Source organism: Saccoglossus kowalevskii, chromosome 21, assembly GCF_978046115.1.
Source record: "Saccoglossus kowalevskii chromosome 21, keSacKowa6.1, whole genome shotgun sequence".
Classification (NCBI taxonomy): Eukaryota; Metazoa; Hemichordata; class Enteropneusta; family Harrimaniidae; genus Saccoglossus; species Saccoglossus kowalevskii.
This window is the reverse complement of record NC_140661.1, coordinates 5375054-5393238: the sequence shown is the minus strand read 5'-3', so window position 1 is coordinate 5393238 and position 18185 is coordinate 5375054. Positions and strand designations below refer to the sequence as shown.

At 34.1% G+C, this 18185-nt stretch overlaps 2 protein-coding genes across 2 annotated transcripts; one reads left to right on the top strand and one right to left on the bottom strand.

Moving 5' to 3' along the window:
• Positions 1 to 1767: 1767 nt before the first annotated feature.
• On the bottom strand, positions 1768 to 10790 carry LOC100369694 (meiosis-specific nuclear structural protein 1-like). The gene is made up of 8 exons (XM_002740718.4): positions 10679 to 10790; positions 6375 to 6593; positions 6028 to 6258; positions 5106 to 5335; positions 3525 to 3741; positions 3164 to 3394; positions 2687 to 2947; positions 1768 to 2103 (listed from the first exon to the last, which is right to left on the bottom strand). Exons 1-8 carry the CDS (start codon positions 10679 to 10681, stop codon positions 2008 to 2010), a joined length of 1488 nt encoding a protein of 495 aa, XP_002740764.1. The 5' UTR covers positions 10682 to 10790; the 3' UTR covers positions 1768 to 2007.
• A 288-nt stretch (positions 10791 to 11078) lies between these two features.
• LOC100370137 (proteasome subunit beta type-4-like) lies at positions 11079 to 17854 on the top strand. Its single transcript, XM_085495171.1, has 7 exons — positions 11079 to 11222; positions 13544 to 13750; positions 14605 to 14751; positions 15163 to 15244; positions 15791 to 15907; positions 16757 to 16845; positions 17424 to 17854. The coding sequence occupies exons 1-7, from the start codon at positions 11104 to 11106 to the stop codon at positions 17434 to 17436; spliced, it is 774 nt and encodes a 257-aa protein (XP_085351297.1). The 5' UTR covers positions 11079 to 11103; the 3' UTR covers positions 17437 to 17854.
• Positions 17855 to 18185: the final 331 nt, after the last annotated feature.

The following is an 18185-nucleotide window of genomic DNA, read 5'->3' as shown; positions in this document are numbered from 1 at the left end:
TCTCAGCTGGCAATAAAATTACAGGTCAGAATTTACATGTAGACACAAATAAAAAATACACATTTGTACTACATAATGAAACCTATCGTATACATCGGTTACTACATTATCCAAGCATTTTGTACAGTAGTACACTACTGACATCTGGTTCTTGTGATCCGCAAAGCAAATGTCTATGCCTAATAAATGTTCTATTTGTAGCCAAGTTTTCACCAGAATCTATAGACATGCAAGTTTGAAAATAATCATAATTTCATGCTGATTAATATGATATCCAGGTTTGATGATAATGAGATATTATTGCTCGAGTTATTGTAATCACAATATACAGTTAACGATAAGAGACGAGACTAAAATCGTTCATTCATATACCTTTCCCTTCAGTACATTTCTGATTTCCAGCCAACCTTTTCTACTTGTTTTTCATGCAACTTTTTTGATTTTTCAACTTTCAAATATACTTTATTTTTACTTTCAGAACAACTTTCAAAGCAATGTTTGAAACTCACTTTTAGAACTTCACACTAACGTATTTAAAGTCAGTTTAAAGAATTTTCATTCATATACTTTTCTTATTAACATTGCAGGCAAAAATAAGATAATTATTAAATTCAAATAAGATGAATGCCAGTGTTGTCATTTTAATAATTTCTACATAATTATACAACGCTGATTTAAGATCTATTCAAGTTGATATACACTTGTCATAAGGGTCATTTCAATGTCAGATTTCTAACTTGAATCCATTTCAAGAAACCAGATTGTTTGAGTGAGGGGAACATGGCAACATCTACTCCGGTACTGTCAGGTCACAAATAGTTTTTAACCACAAACTTTGTTTGCTACGGAAATTATAAAGCTCATCATGGTCGCTAACACTAGGCAGGAGTCCACAGACAAGGCTGGATAAAAATGTTAAAATCTTAATAGACAAAATTGAACCAAATTTAAGTATCAACATTTTTTTAATTTTTTTTCATACATTACAAACAGCAAGTATAAATCTAATATAAACAACAAAACTGTATACACAAATTGCATCCTTGGAAAGTTAAATTGTAAATACTGCTGCAAACACAGACTATGAATCATGTAAACACAGCACTGCACCATTTCAATGAAGGTCTTATGCTTCGGAAATGCCTTTTGTTGGTTTAGTGCTAGTCTTGAATTCAGGGAAGGTATTGCAGATTCAGGTGTTACTGTATTTACTATTTCTCAAGACCTCATTCATAGTTTGTGATTCACTGAATAGTTGGGAATAAAAAGACGCAAGTATTGTTTATGTCAGCATTGAAGTGAAACTCCCGGTGTTGAACATTGATTGGATGCAACACTGCAGTGGGGTCAATTACTTTCAGAAAACAGGTCAGTACTGTTTATGTTCTAGTTTAGTAATAGATGATCGGTAGACAACACCACGTTGCACTGGCGGATAAAACAAACATGCTAATGAAATTGTTACAACTAACGTTATGCATGTACCTCGTGCTAAACAAAACTGATTATTTCCTCAATACCATGACCAATTTTAAGAACCATTATCAAGTTTTTGATTCTAACTAACATGTTGCTGATGCATACTTAGTATTAGTGCAAAACTCATGAATGACCATAACAACATTGCACCCTGGGATATTTTGAAATATTTCACTACAAGTGTATAAATAAAAGATAATACAGCGTACAAAACAATTTAAGCATTGTGAAACACAAGGCACATGGGCAGTGTTGGAATACTATCCCTGTTAACATGATTGATCACAATTTTATATTTAATAGTTTATTACAAATCAAATATTTACATAATCAGATGTACATGTCTAAATTGACCTGCACACAAAAATTTTTGCTGCAGACAAATCCACTCAGCATCTTCCCCATTCATTCCACGGGGCAAGTTGAAAATTGATAAAACATTCTCAGAGAATAATTCTGAAAATTTCATAAAGGTGTTTTTTGAAACTTTTTTGTTTTAAATTAGTCCTATTTACACACATATTTGTCTCAATAGTCATCATACAGCTCCTTTTGTCTTTCTGCATAGGCCTTCTTAAAATTATCATCAAAAAGTTCAAGGTCTTTCTCATCACGAATGACGCCCTGAAAGAAGTAAAAAAAAATAACAGCATGGTTAACTTTACGTGAAAACAGAAATACAACATCTAGACATGTGGTTTAACACATAGATACTCTGAGAAAGATACAATATGTGAAATACTTAAAAGTAGACAGTGCAGTTAAATTACAATTATTTTATTTTATATATGTTATTATAGTTAAAACTGTTATTGTCTTTTCATTGACTTTATTTCTCATATAACAGTTGGAACTTCTGAGTCAATGAGAATTCTCCAATGATGCCTTGAAAGATGGAGTATTAATAATTTGAAATGTTTGTTCAATTGAACAATTTGATTCAAGCGTGACAATAGAAATGTTATAAACTCAACTACATATCATCATGTTTTTCTTTTATACTATTGTATAATTCTTAGTTTACTTTCTGACTGAAATACATAATTCAACGAGGAAATCATTTGTGAAAAAGAAATAGAGCATGTTGTGATATTAAATGTTTGAGTGATTTTGTACCCAGGGGGTTGCCTGGTTACTTGGTAATTGCAGGCAGTGTACAATCAAAACATGAACTTCAATAAATTGCTATTAAATTCTAGATTCTCACCTTTGGTAAGTAACCAAGTAGCCTAGTTGCATGTTCTCTGAGGAGTTTCTGTCTTTCTTCTTCAATGACTTGATTACGTAGCATTTCAAGTTGTTCTTCCTCACGTCGTTCGCCAAGTTCTCTAGACTTATCAGCCGCAAACTGAGCACGTCTTTGTTCCAACAATTGCTCCACTGCACGTTTGTGTTCTTGTTGTTTCATACGTCGTCTCTGGGCATTCATTTGTTCAATACGATCATCTTCGGCAAATTTAGCCAACATCTAACAGACACAATGTAAGAATATTGGTTATTAACAAAGCATAGCATTAAATGTTGCTATTGAGGTCTTATACCGGGGGTAGTACAAATACTTTGTCAGAAATCAATACAACCACAGAATTGTTCAATAAATAAATCCCAGAATGATAACAGATGTACAACAAACTTTGCAACAAACAAATTTAGTTTAAATTAATGTTGCTATGGTGATACATACCTGTTTCCTGAATTCCTCATCTTCAGCAAGCTCTGCTTCTCTACGCATTGCTTTCAATGCAAGTTGTTCCTGGTGTGTTCTCTGTAAATCTAGTCTCTGTTTAATACGCCTTTCAATCTCTTCCTTTTCTCGCTGTCTATCAGCTTCTTCTTGTTCCTCAATGTAAAGTTCATTACGTATGCGTTCCATCTCCTCACGCATTTCAGCTTCACCAGCGATCTTTTTAGTAAGCTAGTAAGAAACAAGAATGAATCATATTTAGTGAATGTTTTTGATATCTTTACTGTTGTTTTCTGTGCCAGGTCATGATATATTCAGTCAAACTGAGTAGTAAATAATCTAAATGATAACTTTTCCTTACCAATTCCTGTACATGTGACATTGCTTCTTCTTTTGCTCTTTTAGATTCCATACGCTCTTCTTCTCTTTTTTGCTGCAACATAGCAAATTCCAGAATTTTCCTGTTCTCTGCTTCCAAACGTTCTCTTTCTTGTATTTTCCATTCCTGTCTTGCACCTTTGAATTCTTCAATGTATCTCTGGGTTGCCATCCTCTTCTCCCTTTCTCTCTGACGTTCTCTGTGATACATAGTAGATTTCAGTAAGTGATAAGTATTACATGTGGACAGATGAACAATAAGAATATTGTGTTTTTCACAGCAATTTTTATTTTCACTAATCAGCAAAATTAGCTTGTATAGTCAGTGAGTGTGTCACAAGCCAATCTTTTCATGGCTGCATACAAAGAATTGAATTTGAACTCTTACATTATATGTTAAGCAGAGTATATTTTGTATGTATATATACATACCGTAAAAACTCTAGAATTTTAACCACTCTAAAAGTTCGCTCGCCTGTGTTTTTTTGTGAGTTTCCATTATTTTTCAACCTTTGGAGTTTTGACCAAGCCCAGAAATGGCAGTTTTTTGTGACTCTGATAATTCGACCAAACTTTCATATCCCGAAAATCTTGGTAATTCACACCAACCCTGTCAGATTATTTCTGTACTCTTGTACTCGTCGAGTGTGAGCGAGGTCAGGTTTGCTTCAACGTAATTTGCATGAACTAAAATAACATTTCAGTCACATGTATTTATTGTTATCTCTATGAAATTTATTATTTAATAAAAAAACATCAGACTTTAACACTTATTTGACTTCCCGGTTTGTGTATTTTGAAACAACGTAGGCCTATTCGCAGTTTATTTTACCAATGTAGAAATTGCCAAAATCACAATTACAGTGATTTTCTAAAAGACAGCGTCCGGTAATATCAGTCTCACACATTTGGGACGGAGTGGTACACATCCGCCCGGACATCCGTTAATCCGCATATCCAATGTACTAGATGGCAGTGAGGATAGCCTCACACACAACGAACAGGCTGTCACCGACATCTTGGACGACACTGACGACTTAGAGCCTTGGTTCGAGGGGTTCACCGATATCCAGTAATGACTGCAACAGTATATTTTGCTGCACAAATCAAATAGCCCTTTTCAGGGCCACCACATCCTCCAAAAAGAGATATCATCACAATTAAGTCATGTAGGTCGTGACCCCTAGCTGAACACTTACTACGCGTTATTTTAAACAAATTTGTCCGTACTATCGTTGTTTATTCCACTTTCTAAGAAACCAAAAAAGCTTCCCATGTTATTCCAAAGTGACCAATATTTCCTCCAAAATTTCATCCACTTTCGTGAGTCTAAAAATTTGACTTTCAAAAAAACAAATTATTCAAAGCTGGTCGAATTTTTTTTACGGTATATACAATAGTAGACGGATATGTTTCGTTTTTGCCTATATACATCAGCAGTTTTAAAAAGTGTGTCCTCTCCACCCAATCTCTCTCTTTTCTCCATCCAAATATCTTAAATATCATTCAGTGGGTTAATACATTATGCACAGATCTCCACACCCTGTATATAATGTAAACTCACCTTTCATCTTCCTCGTATATCTTTCTGACAATCTCATCTATCATAAGTTTTTCCTTCAAAAATTCCTCATAAGCCTGCTGTTTTTTCATTTCCTGTTCCTCCAACTGTATTTCCAACTCTTGTTGATATCGAACACTTTCCTGCCATCTTTCAGTCTCTTTTTTCCTTCTTTCTTCTTCGGCCCGTTCAGATTCTTCTTTCATCATACGTGCAATCTCTGAATCACGTGACTGTAAATGATAGATTGATTTACAATATGAGAGAATGTCATCCTCTAGAACTTTACTATACTGTTGCAAAGATGAGTGAAATTTTATTTACAAGCATAGAAGACAAAAACAACACATGGAGTGAACAATTGTTATAGTCTTCATCCAATAGTTCACAAAGCCTCCCAAACCCACTGACATGATTTTGGCAAAGTGAACAACAACGTCCATGAGACATACAAAACTAGGTACCGATACACTTGATTCACTGTTTCTCTTGAAACTAAACATTGATTAATAGAAACTAACTACAATAAATGTATAAGGATAAAATATTCCACTTTCTATTTGGTTTCCAAAAAATTAATTGCCATAGAATATCCAAACAATAATCTACTGCATGAATTAAATACAGGATGAATTCTGACAACAAATGTCATACGATAGGCTTCAATGATTACTATTGAAATCCATGTTTTGTTCTTATCATGTGCTGTTTTAATGCACCTAAAACACATGAACTCAGCCTCATTTTATGACAATGTAGCTAGTCATCTCAGGCTTTTCCTATTGTGGTTAGAGTACCTAGTGATAATACTGTGTAGCACATAAACCCACAATGTTTAGTATGATATAGTAGCAGGCAATATTTGGTTGGTAATCAGTTCATAGTAAGATTTTCTACATTAAAGATTCATCCCATCTCTACATACCGTTTTTTCATATTTCATTGCTTCTTTCTCAGCTATCTGTGCTGCTCTTTCCTTTGCCATGTAACCGGCTTTCAGTTTAGCCTCCAATTCACGTAACTCAACACTGTTTTCTCTAATCTGTTGTCTCATTTTTTCATCTCTTAGATTATCAAGTTTAAGTCTCTCCATTTCCCGGGCAAGTCTTTCTTCCTGTTCTTGTTCTAATTCACGCTGCCTTCTAATTTCTTCTGACTGTTGATAACAAAATACAAATGAAAAATTAAACATGAATATACAAGCACTCTGATCTAGGATATAACTGAGAGAAAATTGTTGTTAAATTTTCTTAATACCACAAACTAACTTACTCTTATTATTGATTCTTCCATTTCTCTCTCTTGCTGTTCTTGCTGCATACGACGAATAAATCTTTTATTCTCAACCCTTTCTGCAGAAGCCATATTAGCTTCCAACAATTTCTCTTCGCCAAGACGTTTTATTGTGTCTTCTCGCAGATTTTCTCTTTCTCGATTTGAGGCCAGCACTTTCTGCTGTTGAGAATGGGTGAGGTTTCGCCTAACTGTCGCCTAATGTGTAAAGAATACTACCACTATCAGTAAAGTATCTAAATTAACTTGGAATAAATGAACAATAGAAACAATTACAGCAATTAGGACATGATTGATTCAAACAGCACTGGTGCTGAGCTATACAAATCACACATGCTTTAGTACTGTAAAATCAGTACTGCAGCTTCCATTAAAATGGTAGGTACAATCACAGTCTCTTTATAGATAGACTGTGGTACAATGCAACAGAAAAGATGAAGCAACTAACACATATGAGAAACAGTGAATTTTTTAGATCTCAATTGTTGAAAATAAATGAATGTGGCTTCTAATACACGGTACTAAATACACATGAACCCAACATCGTTACATGTGTGTAAAACAGCTCAGATTGAAATTTGTGAATACTTTTATTGAATAAGAGTTAGGGTAAATTCATGAATTGTGATTCAAGAAATCACAGAGGAAATTAGAATTACAAATAGAAATAATAATTAATTAGATAATAATAATAAGGCAGTGGAGTAATATAGGTTTGCAATAGTCTCACCATAGGTGAGTAATTTTTAATTACATAGAAATATTCTAGGCCTAAATAAATTTGGTGCAAATTTAGCTTGTAGGGCAGAGTTGGGCTGTTTCCCATTACTAATACACACCAAGAAAAACCTTATCAAGTATCGGTTACGTATACAAGGGCTTCCAGATAAATGTCTTACAAAACAAGCATATTATGAACAAATGAAATTCAATTTACCATGGTGTTCATCGGTTCAGAATTTAGTTATTGACTCAAGAATTCAAACTAGTAAAACAGATTTGAATATAAAGAACAATGATAAGACTTTAAAAGAAAACTATATTACATTTTGGAAACAGAATGTCAATCAAGAAAACACAAAACTAAGAACATATGCAAAATTCAAAAACACTTATAATTTTGAGTCATACTTAAATTGTCTTCCGAAAAAACATCAAGTCTGCATGTCACGCTTCCGAACAAGTAACCATTGTTTGGCTATTGAAAAAGGAAGGCACACACAGCCAAAAACTCCCATTGAAAAAAGAATTTGTAATTTGTGTTTCCAAAATAAAATAGAAGATGAAGTTCACTTCCTTTTAGAATGTGATCGGTACAAATATATTAGACATGAATTGCTCACAGAAATTACATTAACTAATGCAGGAGATAAATTGAGTAATTTTATATTTTTGATGAGCAACAAGGACTCCAAGGCAATTAAATGTATGGGGACCTATCTACTTAAAGCCATGGAGTACAGAAAACTTTAACGTATCTATTTATATTGTATTGTAATTGTGTTGTGTATGGATATATTTATTGCTTTTTACCAAAAGAAATATTGTAATTTCTAAGGATGCAATAAAATTTGATTATTATTATTATTATTATTATTACAACACAAGTGTAATTATTTGGCCATTTCGAAGAGAAAAATTAGTCTTAGGGCTTATGATGTTTGCAGTGCAAGTTTTGGGTATGAAACATTGATTTATATACAAGTATTCTAAAAATTAGTTACAAAATGGTGGGGTATATAAAACTGCACACCCATATTCTACACAACATTGCAGTTGAACCATAATTTGTGAATTACTTTAACCATTTTAAAATACTGTAAAGGGGGTAATTATTCACTGGGTTTTAATTTAGCTTATTTCGCTGACTGGAAAAATGCGCTAAATTAAAACACAGTGAATATGTAAAATTTAGCATAGAACACATTATCTAAATGATAAAACCGTGAATTTAAAACCCACTGAATATGCCTGAAATGGTAAATCAGTGAAATTTAAACCCAGTGAAAATTAGTCATTTTACAGTAGTCAGAAATGTCATGGGGATGGGAGCAGCTTCACATCCTCGCTACAGCGAAGATGTCAAGAGATAATATATTGTCATGTATACAGTTAAACTATGATGTGAGTTCTAATCTTATTATTATTACTCGAACTAAATTAAATCCACATGAACATGTAGAATAACAATAGAACTCATTGTTTTCCTGGTAAATTCAAGAACCCAATGATTATGCTCAAAATATCAAAATAATAAATAATAATGAAAATAAATGGTTTTACAGTAATTGATAACTTCTTAATAATTGAAGACTTTCGATGTTTAAGGAATTAGATCAATTTAGTTGCAGCTTAACATTTGAGTTCCATGAATTAGTAATCAATGTTTCAAATTGTTGGTGACATATAATATTCTTCTTCTTCAAGTAACTGTTGCTACTTAGACTGATTAAACAGATTGGGAAACAAAACTCAGATTACAAGTGTAAATAATAGACAATGGTGCAATTATATAGAATGGAGTCTTCTGAAATAAAGTGCTCATACCTCTAACGGGTGCTGGACATCTCGACCCAAAAAAATCTCGACCCATTTTTCATTGGACAACTCGACCCAGGACCCCTAGACATCTCGACCCACCTATTTCAGATGACCCGCCGCCTTGACCTAACCCCAATAGCATCGTACTTTTCCCAATAGCGTCGTGCGCGTAGAACACAGTGTTTGTTTCACTGATTTATTATTTTTTGCTGCTTTCGCTGTTCATTTCACAGCACGCGACCCCTGGAAGTGATGTCATTTTTGGATTGATCCATTGCACTTGATGGGTGATTTTTCAAAGGAGGTGACACCGAAACGTGTTGCCACTAATATTCACACGTAACAAACGACATGAAATAGCGTTAACAAACTATTTGTTTTTATCTTATGTATTCTTGCCGTGTCAACGTGTGTCACATCGATGTTACGTTATATACACCTACCCACTGCGTTAAATGGTAGAACCAAAGATGGCGGTCGATTTGTGTTTAAGGTTCGGTTCGATCCACAGGAGCTTGACGATCTATTCGTCTCAATGCATGGACGTCTATAGGACCGAGCGACTATGTCCCGGTACAGGACGAAAATCACTAATACTTATCTCCGGCTGATCGGCCGGAAACAAGTATTAGTGATTTTTGTGGTTTCGGAGCATGATGATTAAATTTAATAACATATGCTTGCTTTACATTACTAAACTGTTTTAATTCCATAATTTCCTTTCCTTTGAGCAAGGGAAAGGTCCTGTACCGGGACATAGTCCCACGGCCCCATAGACGTCCACGCATTGAGACGAATAGATCGTCAAGCCCCTGTGGTTCGATCATGTTCCCCGTTTTCAATGTTTCGAATCAATAGATGTCGTTCATTCAAACACAGCATTCATATACAGCACGATACGCAATATCGCGAGAATTTTAAGAGCAACATTATCAACGTTGAACTAGATAGAGGTTCGCGTCGCCACACTTAGATAGGGTCAGGTCGATGCGGTGGGTTGAGATGCCCAGGGTGTCTGGGTCGAGATGTCCAATTTGGGTCGAAGTGTCTTGGGTCGAGAAATTTTTGGGTCGAGATGTCTAGAAATCTAAAATAGGGCTCTAAATAGCCTAGGTCAATTTTTTGTTATCCTACATGTCCATTTTGATTTGAGCATTTTCTAATACTAGTATATACAATGGTTGGACACGTTGGGTATGAACCTGGTTTTTATGTCTTACCACAAGCGCTTAAATAAAAAAAAAAGTGCTCAAACTTTAAATGAACAAATCCAAAAATGGTATTATGGGATGTCAGCATACGGTATCAATATAAATGCAGCATTCAATAATGGCGATTTTCAATGTTGATTTGACCATTTCGCTACAGAAACATAAGGTGGGCGCATAGAGTAACGGATTGTCATGGTACATATATTTGGTATATATATATATAGGCCAAGTAAAATAGCGTGTCTAAACTCGCCGATCCGTGCGGGTACGGGACATACAAACGTGACATTTGTAATAATATAAAGATTGCATCAAAGCATATTAAAGTGTCGAAGTGAAAACAGAATAAATTTGTTCAGATTGAGGTATATTTTGCGTTAGTGATCAATGACATCTACAATCAACGCCGATTCGCGGGAAAGTCACGGCAAGACTGCCCAATGGCCGATTCATGCTGTTTTGCCGACGATCACAGACACTTTTTCTGAATATCTTGATATGAATAGCACACATAACACTGAAATAACTTACCATGGTCTTTAAAATGCCGACAAGGGCCCAAACAATCAGTAAATTGACTAGTACTCTAGTTTAGAGGCGACACAAGGTTCGAAATATGGCTTCCAAACTGTTATGGATGTTCGTAACCAGGGAGAATCGACCTCGCTTTCGCAACGATGGTGTTTTAAAACGAATGATGTGATTGGCTCTAGCTAAAGTATTCAGCGGTACTGTAAAGCATTTGGTTATTGGTTAATAAATCACAACTCAACATTTTGCGTTTTGGGCTTTATTATTATTTACAAATGTCACTCTATCACTTGAATAAACTTGTGGTAACATGCAATAGCAAAAATTATATCATTTTTGCGTATAATAATTTAACGACCCGTTGACCCCGTTTGAGCATAGTCTCGCATATTCTCGCGAGGTTTGATGGATTTGCAGACTTCATCATGGCGGACAACTGTGTTTTGTACGATCCTCTCTGGCAAAACGGTCCAAGACCAGGATCTTTTTATAATTTACCCGGTGGCTCAACATCCTCCTGGAATGGACCAACAAAACATACACTGTAAGTGTGATTATTTAAAAAAAATCCCCTGATATTTCTGATATTCACCTCAACTTCAATTTGCACGCGTGAGTCAGCAGAAGAATAATGTTATGTTGATGGTCGTTTATATCGTTGATATTATCATGATATAAATAATATGATTGTACTACAATTGTTAGCTTGTTAGCTCCGCTGTCGACTTTGTCGAGCGGAGCTTATCATATGAGTGATTGTCCGTCGTCGTCCGTCGTCGTCGTCCGTGTCAATGTTTTACTTTTTCGACTTCTTCTTGAAAACTACAAGCCTGAATGCTTTGATACTTGGTGTATATGTACCTTGGGTAGACCTCTCTTAGGTTTGTTCATTTCATGTTGATATCTTTAATTCTCTAATTTTGGTGAATATTTTTATCATTTTTGCTAAAAAGTGATATTTTTGACTTCTTGTTAAAAACCGCAAGTCCAATTGCTTTGATACTACATATATAGGTACTACATGTGGACCTCTCTCAGATTTGTTCATTTTGTGATGATATCTTCAATTCTCTAATTTTGGTGAATATTTTTGTAATTTTTGGTAAAAAGTGATATTTTCGACTTCTTGTTAAAAACCACAAGTCCGATTGCTTTGATATTACATATATAGGTACTACATGTGGACCTCTCTCAGATTTGTTCATTTTGTGATGATGTCTTCAATTCTCTAATTTTCGTGAATATTTTTGTAATTTTTGGTAAAAAGTGATATTTTCGACTTCTTGTTAAAAACCAATAGTTCAATTGCTTTGATATTACATATTTAAATACTACATGTAGACCTTTCTCAGATTTGTTCATTTCGTGATGATATCTTGGATTCTATAATTTTGATGAATATTTTTGTCATATTTGGTAAAAAGTGATATTTTCGACTTCTTGTTAAAAACCAAAAGTTCAATTGCTTTGATATTACATATATAGATACTACATGTAGACCTTTCTCAGATTTGTTCATTTTGTGATGATATCTTCAATTCTCTAATTTTGGTGAATATTTTGGTCATTTTTGGTAGAAAGTGATATTTTCGACTTCTTGTTAAAAACTGTAAGTCCGATTGCTTTGATACTATACATATTGTTCATTTTCTGATGATGTCTTCAGTTCTTTAATTGAAATGTGCATTTCTAACAGCGGAGCTATCTCAGCCGATAGGCTGCTTGTTTTTAAATAATTGCTATCAGAAATTACTGACGTCGCTGTGCTAAATAAATACTCGGTTGACTTCCGTTTTTAATGACAGTTGAAAATATAACCCACCTGTCTCCATCATAAAGAGTCTAACACACAATCACTTGAATCAATTAATATGTTGTTAATGAAAAAAAAAACACTTACCATACTGGTAGGACTTCCTTAGGTCTCCCTCACCCACAACTCTAATCCTAACCCTGCCCCTGCTGTGCCCTCTCCCATTTCAATTGTATATACCCCTCTTCGGGTCACGTATAGTTATTTGGAGGGGTATATTTAATTACATTTGAGGAGGGTGGAGTGTTAGGGTTCAGATTGGGGTGAGGTGTTATTAAAGAACTCTTTCCAAATAAATGTCAATATCAGTGCCATTCAGCAATACAGCGATCTTTATAAGTTGACTGCAACCTCAAACGTCACAGCTTGTGACCTCAACTTTCTTGAGAGGTGTGTAAAGTAATGTTTTTCCCATGATTTACTTACTGTCATATTAATTGATTCAGGGCCTGTGGTTTAACATATAGATAATGTTGATGCTTTACATGGTTTTTAAAATTATGAGGGAAATGCAACTTCCTTTTAGTTACAATTGTTGAAGAAGAGTTGTTAAAAAGGTAATAATTCATGTCATCACAGTCAATCACTGCCAGGGCTCCCAAGTGAATAGACATTCAGCCAATGAGAATGCTGGATTTTATTATGATTTACTTGACTATAGCTCAGTTATAAATATCCTGACATGGTTAGTGTGGTTTACAGTATCTGTCTAGAAAATATACATACAAGAAATATTCAGGATGTTGTATTAGCACACAATTGCACAGAGACTAAACAGTTGTAGCATATAAAAGACTTCTGTGGCCAAAAAACAAATTATGTATTTCTTACCTTAAACTTTTTTTGGCCAAAAATGATGCAAAATCGTACAAGATTTCAATTGAAACTGGATTTATTTTGACCTACCGGTAATTGGAAAAAATTAATTTTTAACATCATTAAACATTGGTTTTGTAAATCAAAATGAATAAAATTTCCCACAAGTTCAAATTGGCAGTTACCAGGATGAATAAGCAATTTTTAAAACTATTTTATTGTATTTTTTTTTTTAGGCAACCTATGACAACAGGTACTTCAGTACTTGGTATCAAGTTTGATGGTGGTGTAATGATTGCTGCGGACACATTAGGTTCTTATGGTTCATTAGCTAGATTCCGACAGATATCCAGAATTTATGCTGCCAATAACAACACAATACTTGGAGGATCAGGTGATGTGGCAGATTTTCAGTTCCTAAAAGCTGTAGTTGAACAAAGAATGTAAGTATAAACTTCTGTTTTTATATTGACTTTCATTTTCATGTACAAGGGAGCTTATTAATCCTGCAAATGTTTTAACTTCCACATGTCATAGAATAGTACATAAACCAAATATGACATATATGACATGTAAGCTGAATCATTCAAATGTGACGTATTTTGTCTATGGTTACACCATGTATTTATGTACCGTAAGCATACGCTACTGATAGAGCAAATACAATACATGGACAGCTTTTCTAGAACCTAGCCCAAAGATGCAATTTTAGACGCTTTTCAGATGGCAATTTTGTTTGTTTCTTTAGGATGTGTCTATAAACAACAGCACCAAGGTTGTCTCGCACATTATGACTTGTTTCACTTGAATTTATTATGTAAAGCTAACCTCTCTCTAATTGGGCCCGATGGAGATTCCTCATTCAGATAACAAACCAACATATTCTCTTTAGACATAAAAAAACTATGTATCTACCAAATCACACAGCCATGTATCTTATAGTTCTTTGCTCAGCTTTAGCTGTGGATGATCATTATATAGTATGTACTATTATTATAATGCACTGGGTATTTCATTCTACTATATTAGGAAACGTGAATTCCAAATATGGAACAATTACGCATGTAAGCATCCTCTTATAATAAAAACAAACATGGCTGCGCTCATGGTTTGACACAAAGAAGTCGCTAAATCTGTTCTAAACGTTTTGGATTTCGGCATTCCCATGATGTATCCCTGGGATGAAAAGATTTATAATAATAAAGTTATTATGAAGTTGGAAATCAAATCTTAATCCCATGCATTTGAAAAGTAATAAATATTTAACAAGATACTGACTTTTTTTTCACTTGCACAGCATTGATGATGAATGTTTAGATGATGGCCATGGCTATACACCTAAATCATTATTTTCCTGGTTAACCAGAGTGATGTATAACAGAAGATCTAAATTTAATCCACTGTGGAATGTATATGTAGTTGGTGGCATGCATGCAGATGAACCGTAAGTTATGTTGTATCTTCATTTGGTAACATATTGTATTCATGGCTGTTAAATTATCTGTTCACCATTCCTTAACATAAAATAGACCAATGCAATCATTTAGGAAACTACTTTTGTCTACTTTTCATGAATACTTCTGAACTGTGTTCTCATTTTAAACCTTGTAATGGTAATTTCCTGCTTTACTTACATGTTCAGAGTTTGTTTACAAAGTTGTTTGGTTTTCATTCTTTGACTGTTGATTTTCTTACATAAAAGTTTAATGTATTCATTTTAATATAATTTTGTCACTCAAATGTATATTGAGATAGATTTATCAAAATACTGGCTTGATGAAACATGGATGTTTGCCTGTGTTAATCCTAATTCAATACTGAATGCATGCCATTTACTGTTTTTATTTGATTTCAGTTTCCTTGGTTATGTAAATATGGTTGGTACAGCATACGAATCCCCTACGATAGCCACTGGTTATGGTGCATACATGGCACAGGTACGCTATATCTATATATGTACAAAGAATGTACTGCATACATGATTGCAGATGCATTCTATTGTTGATTGGGCTGCAATCAAGACTCAGATCTTAAATTTCATAGCTGATAGGGTATATATTTTCAAGGCATAAATTGATAAAATTGCCTTGTTAATATAGAAATGATATATAGTGAGTATTGAAAAGCACCAAGGCCTATGATGCCTCAGTGAAGTTCAATCCCTTCAGGAATGTTCTTTAATTGTGCTGTTCTTGATGTTTCCAATGATGACTTTATGTCATATGATATGGTCAAATCTGCTTTTTTGATTATTGAAAAAATTTAAAATGTGCAATCAATAAATTATGTGGTTTCTTTTTATGATGATTTGGGCTTTATTTCATTATCCAAGATTGCAGAAATTTCTGTCCTGTTGTGGTTCAGAATTCAAAGTGCAGGTTTAGTTCTCCTCTGGTAAAACCCTATTAATGCTGTTAACTGTACCACTGTAACCAATGCTGTCATGTATATTTTGTAATAACCTACGGTTTCTTTGTTTTCAGCCACTCCTCAGAGATGCCTATGAGAAAAACAACAAGATGAGCTTACAAGAAGCAAAAGATTTGATCACAAAATGTATGAAAATATTATTTTACAGAGATGCCAGATCTTATAATAGGGTGAGTTTTCTTTTCAAGGCATGTACAAATTAGGTATTGTGTTCAGCAGGTCTACATTTTACCACACAAAAAAATGACAGCAAGTGTGTCTTGTCTCATTGACATCACCAAATTAACATCATAGTTTGAGACTGCAGGTAGAGTTCAAAATATTGAAATTGAAATTAAGGCCAGTCAACTTCAGCTGGGACAGCGTTTACTTGCTAATTGGGTAGCCTGGGTACTTCCACAATAATCTGGAATTTGGGCTAATATCTATATATTTAGTTAATGAATGGGCCAGTCATCATTGTGGCAACTGTCCACTCATGTAGTATGTGAGGAATATGTACAACCGTCTTTCATTGCTTGTATAATTAGCATATTCAGAATCATGCACATACCATGGAGATGAAATATTAACTTGCCTTCCAGACTACTGACAGTGGGTAACCAGCAGAACAATAATTTGTGTAGAACAGTGATGTATCCAGGAGTTGAAATTAGAAATAAAAGTTGTCCATTTATTTGATTTATTCTTATGTACGAGTTGTCCTCTAGTGACAGATTATGTCTTTCATGTCAAAATGACATCCATGAAAGTAAGGTCATTGAACTAGACATCTGTGTTTGGTTGTGTAGTCATCTAGAATATAATAAAATCTCTCAAAATCATAATCTTTAATGATAGACAACTACAGATAAAACTGATATTGATGCTTTAAACAGTCTTCATGTCACCCATTTATTTCACAGATTGCTTCGTCACTAGAGGGCATGCGTCATCGGGTATAGGTATTCTGTGTCATCAAGTCTTTGTAAATTTAAATTGAATTGAATTCATATTTCCAATTGAATTTTATCTTTCAGTTTGAAATAGCTTATGTAACAAAAGACGGCCCTGTTATAGAACCTCCTACATCAGCTGACACCAATTGGGATATTGCACATTATGTCAAGTAAGTTTGTCAAAATTACACAGAATGACAGGAAAACTTTTGCTTCAGTGGAATTTGACATTTTTATGTGACACCGATATAGCCGACTGGCAGCCATTTTTATCATATTTGTTCTCAACATATCCACAACTATTTCTTTGACAAGAACAAACCAATTTCATTGGAACTTAGCATGATGAAATTATTTTTATCTTCTAATAACAATAGATGGTCAATTTGTCAGGATATGCACTAGATTTCATTAATTGAACTTGTCTGCTACCATTTCTCAGATGAGGCTAACCTTTCGAATCAAAAATAAACAAATTCCTTTGTTCATAGTTTTGAAGTATACAGTATTAACGACTACTGGTCATTGTTTTTTTTATTGTTTCCACGGTGTTTAAACCCCTTCTATACGATCCTATATGTCTTGGTGCCTTGTAGTTGTGTCATTTTGACAGTGGTTCTGACTACTTACAATGGAGAGCCAATATGAATGGTAAATAACAGCGTCAGTAGGTGACTCTTTTGTGGCAGTCTTTTAATCTTAATTCATTTATTTTTCAAGTTTAATGGATTTTTTGTTTTCATTACAGAGGATACGAGTGAACCTTATCCATCATGTGCAGTTTCGCCTACCCCTTTCTCTGTATATGGTATAACCCACAAACAAAGTACTGGATGAAACCATATTACTGGAGGAGGAGTTGTAAAATAGAAACCAAGAACATCCAGTTTTCAACATCATTGTTTATTTGAATATATGTAAATGCATTGTCAAACATATGCACCATTTGTTGTCCACTCAAAAATAACATAGAAAATTTTATATAAAAATATTATGTTGCAAAAAGATTAAGGCAGTTTTTATTGAGCTTACTCAGTACTTTTATGTGTCAGAATATGAGATGCTGCGTGCTGACACACGTCATGATAACTGACCAATGGAATAACAGTATTTGTAACATCTCAACTGTTTAAAAGCAAAATAAATTTAAGAGCATCAAAATAAATAAGTACATAAGAAGTTGTTCATATGGTTCTTTCTCGTCATTTCCATATTCACTACCACCTGTTCATTGACGGTCAATGAATTACTCAAATGTGATTAACATGTAGGAAAGTGCAGCTACTAACGTTCAGGGTCACTTTGAAGGGATTCGAGTGTTTATTTGGTCAGACAAAGTTTTGGGAATGTGCTTTAGTGACTTGGCCCATTTTCCTATATCAGATTCAGAAGTCCATTTGTAGACAAGTCTTGTAAGAGATGTAATAACCCCTTCATTCACATACCCTACATTGTTGCCAACTCTAAAATTCACATTTCTATTCAAAAATTGATTGGTACTAATGAATAA

Bases quoted from the DNA above. Each gene is read 5' to 3' on its own strand.
- LOC100369694 (XM_002740718.4), bottom strand. The intron at 3,742-5,105 runs GTGAGTTTACAT...TATGTATCACAG, and splicing joins ATATACGAGGAAGATGAAAG to AGAACGTCAGAGAGAAAGGG. The intron at 2,948-3,163 runs GTATGTATCACC...TGTGTCTGTTAG, and splicing joins ATGAGGAATTCAGGAAACAG to ATGTTGGCTAAATTTGCCGA.
- LOC100370137 (XM_085495171.1), top strand. From the start codon at position 11,104: ATGGCGGACAACTGTGTTTTGTACGATCCTCTCTGGCAAAACGGTCCA. The intron at 14,752-15,162 runs GTAAGTTATGTT...ATTTGATTTCAG, and splicing joins GGCATGCATGCAGATGAACC to TTTCCTTGGTTATGTAAATA. The intron at 15,908-16,756 runs GTGAGTTTTCTT...TTTATCTTTCAG, and splicing joins ATGCCAGATCTTATAATAGG to TTTGAAATAGCTTATGTAAC.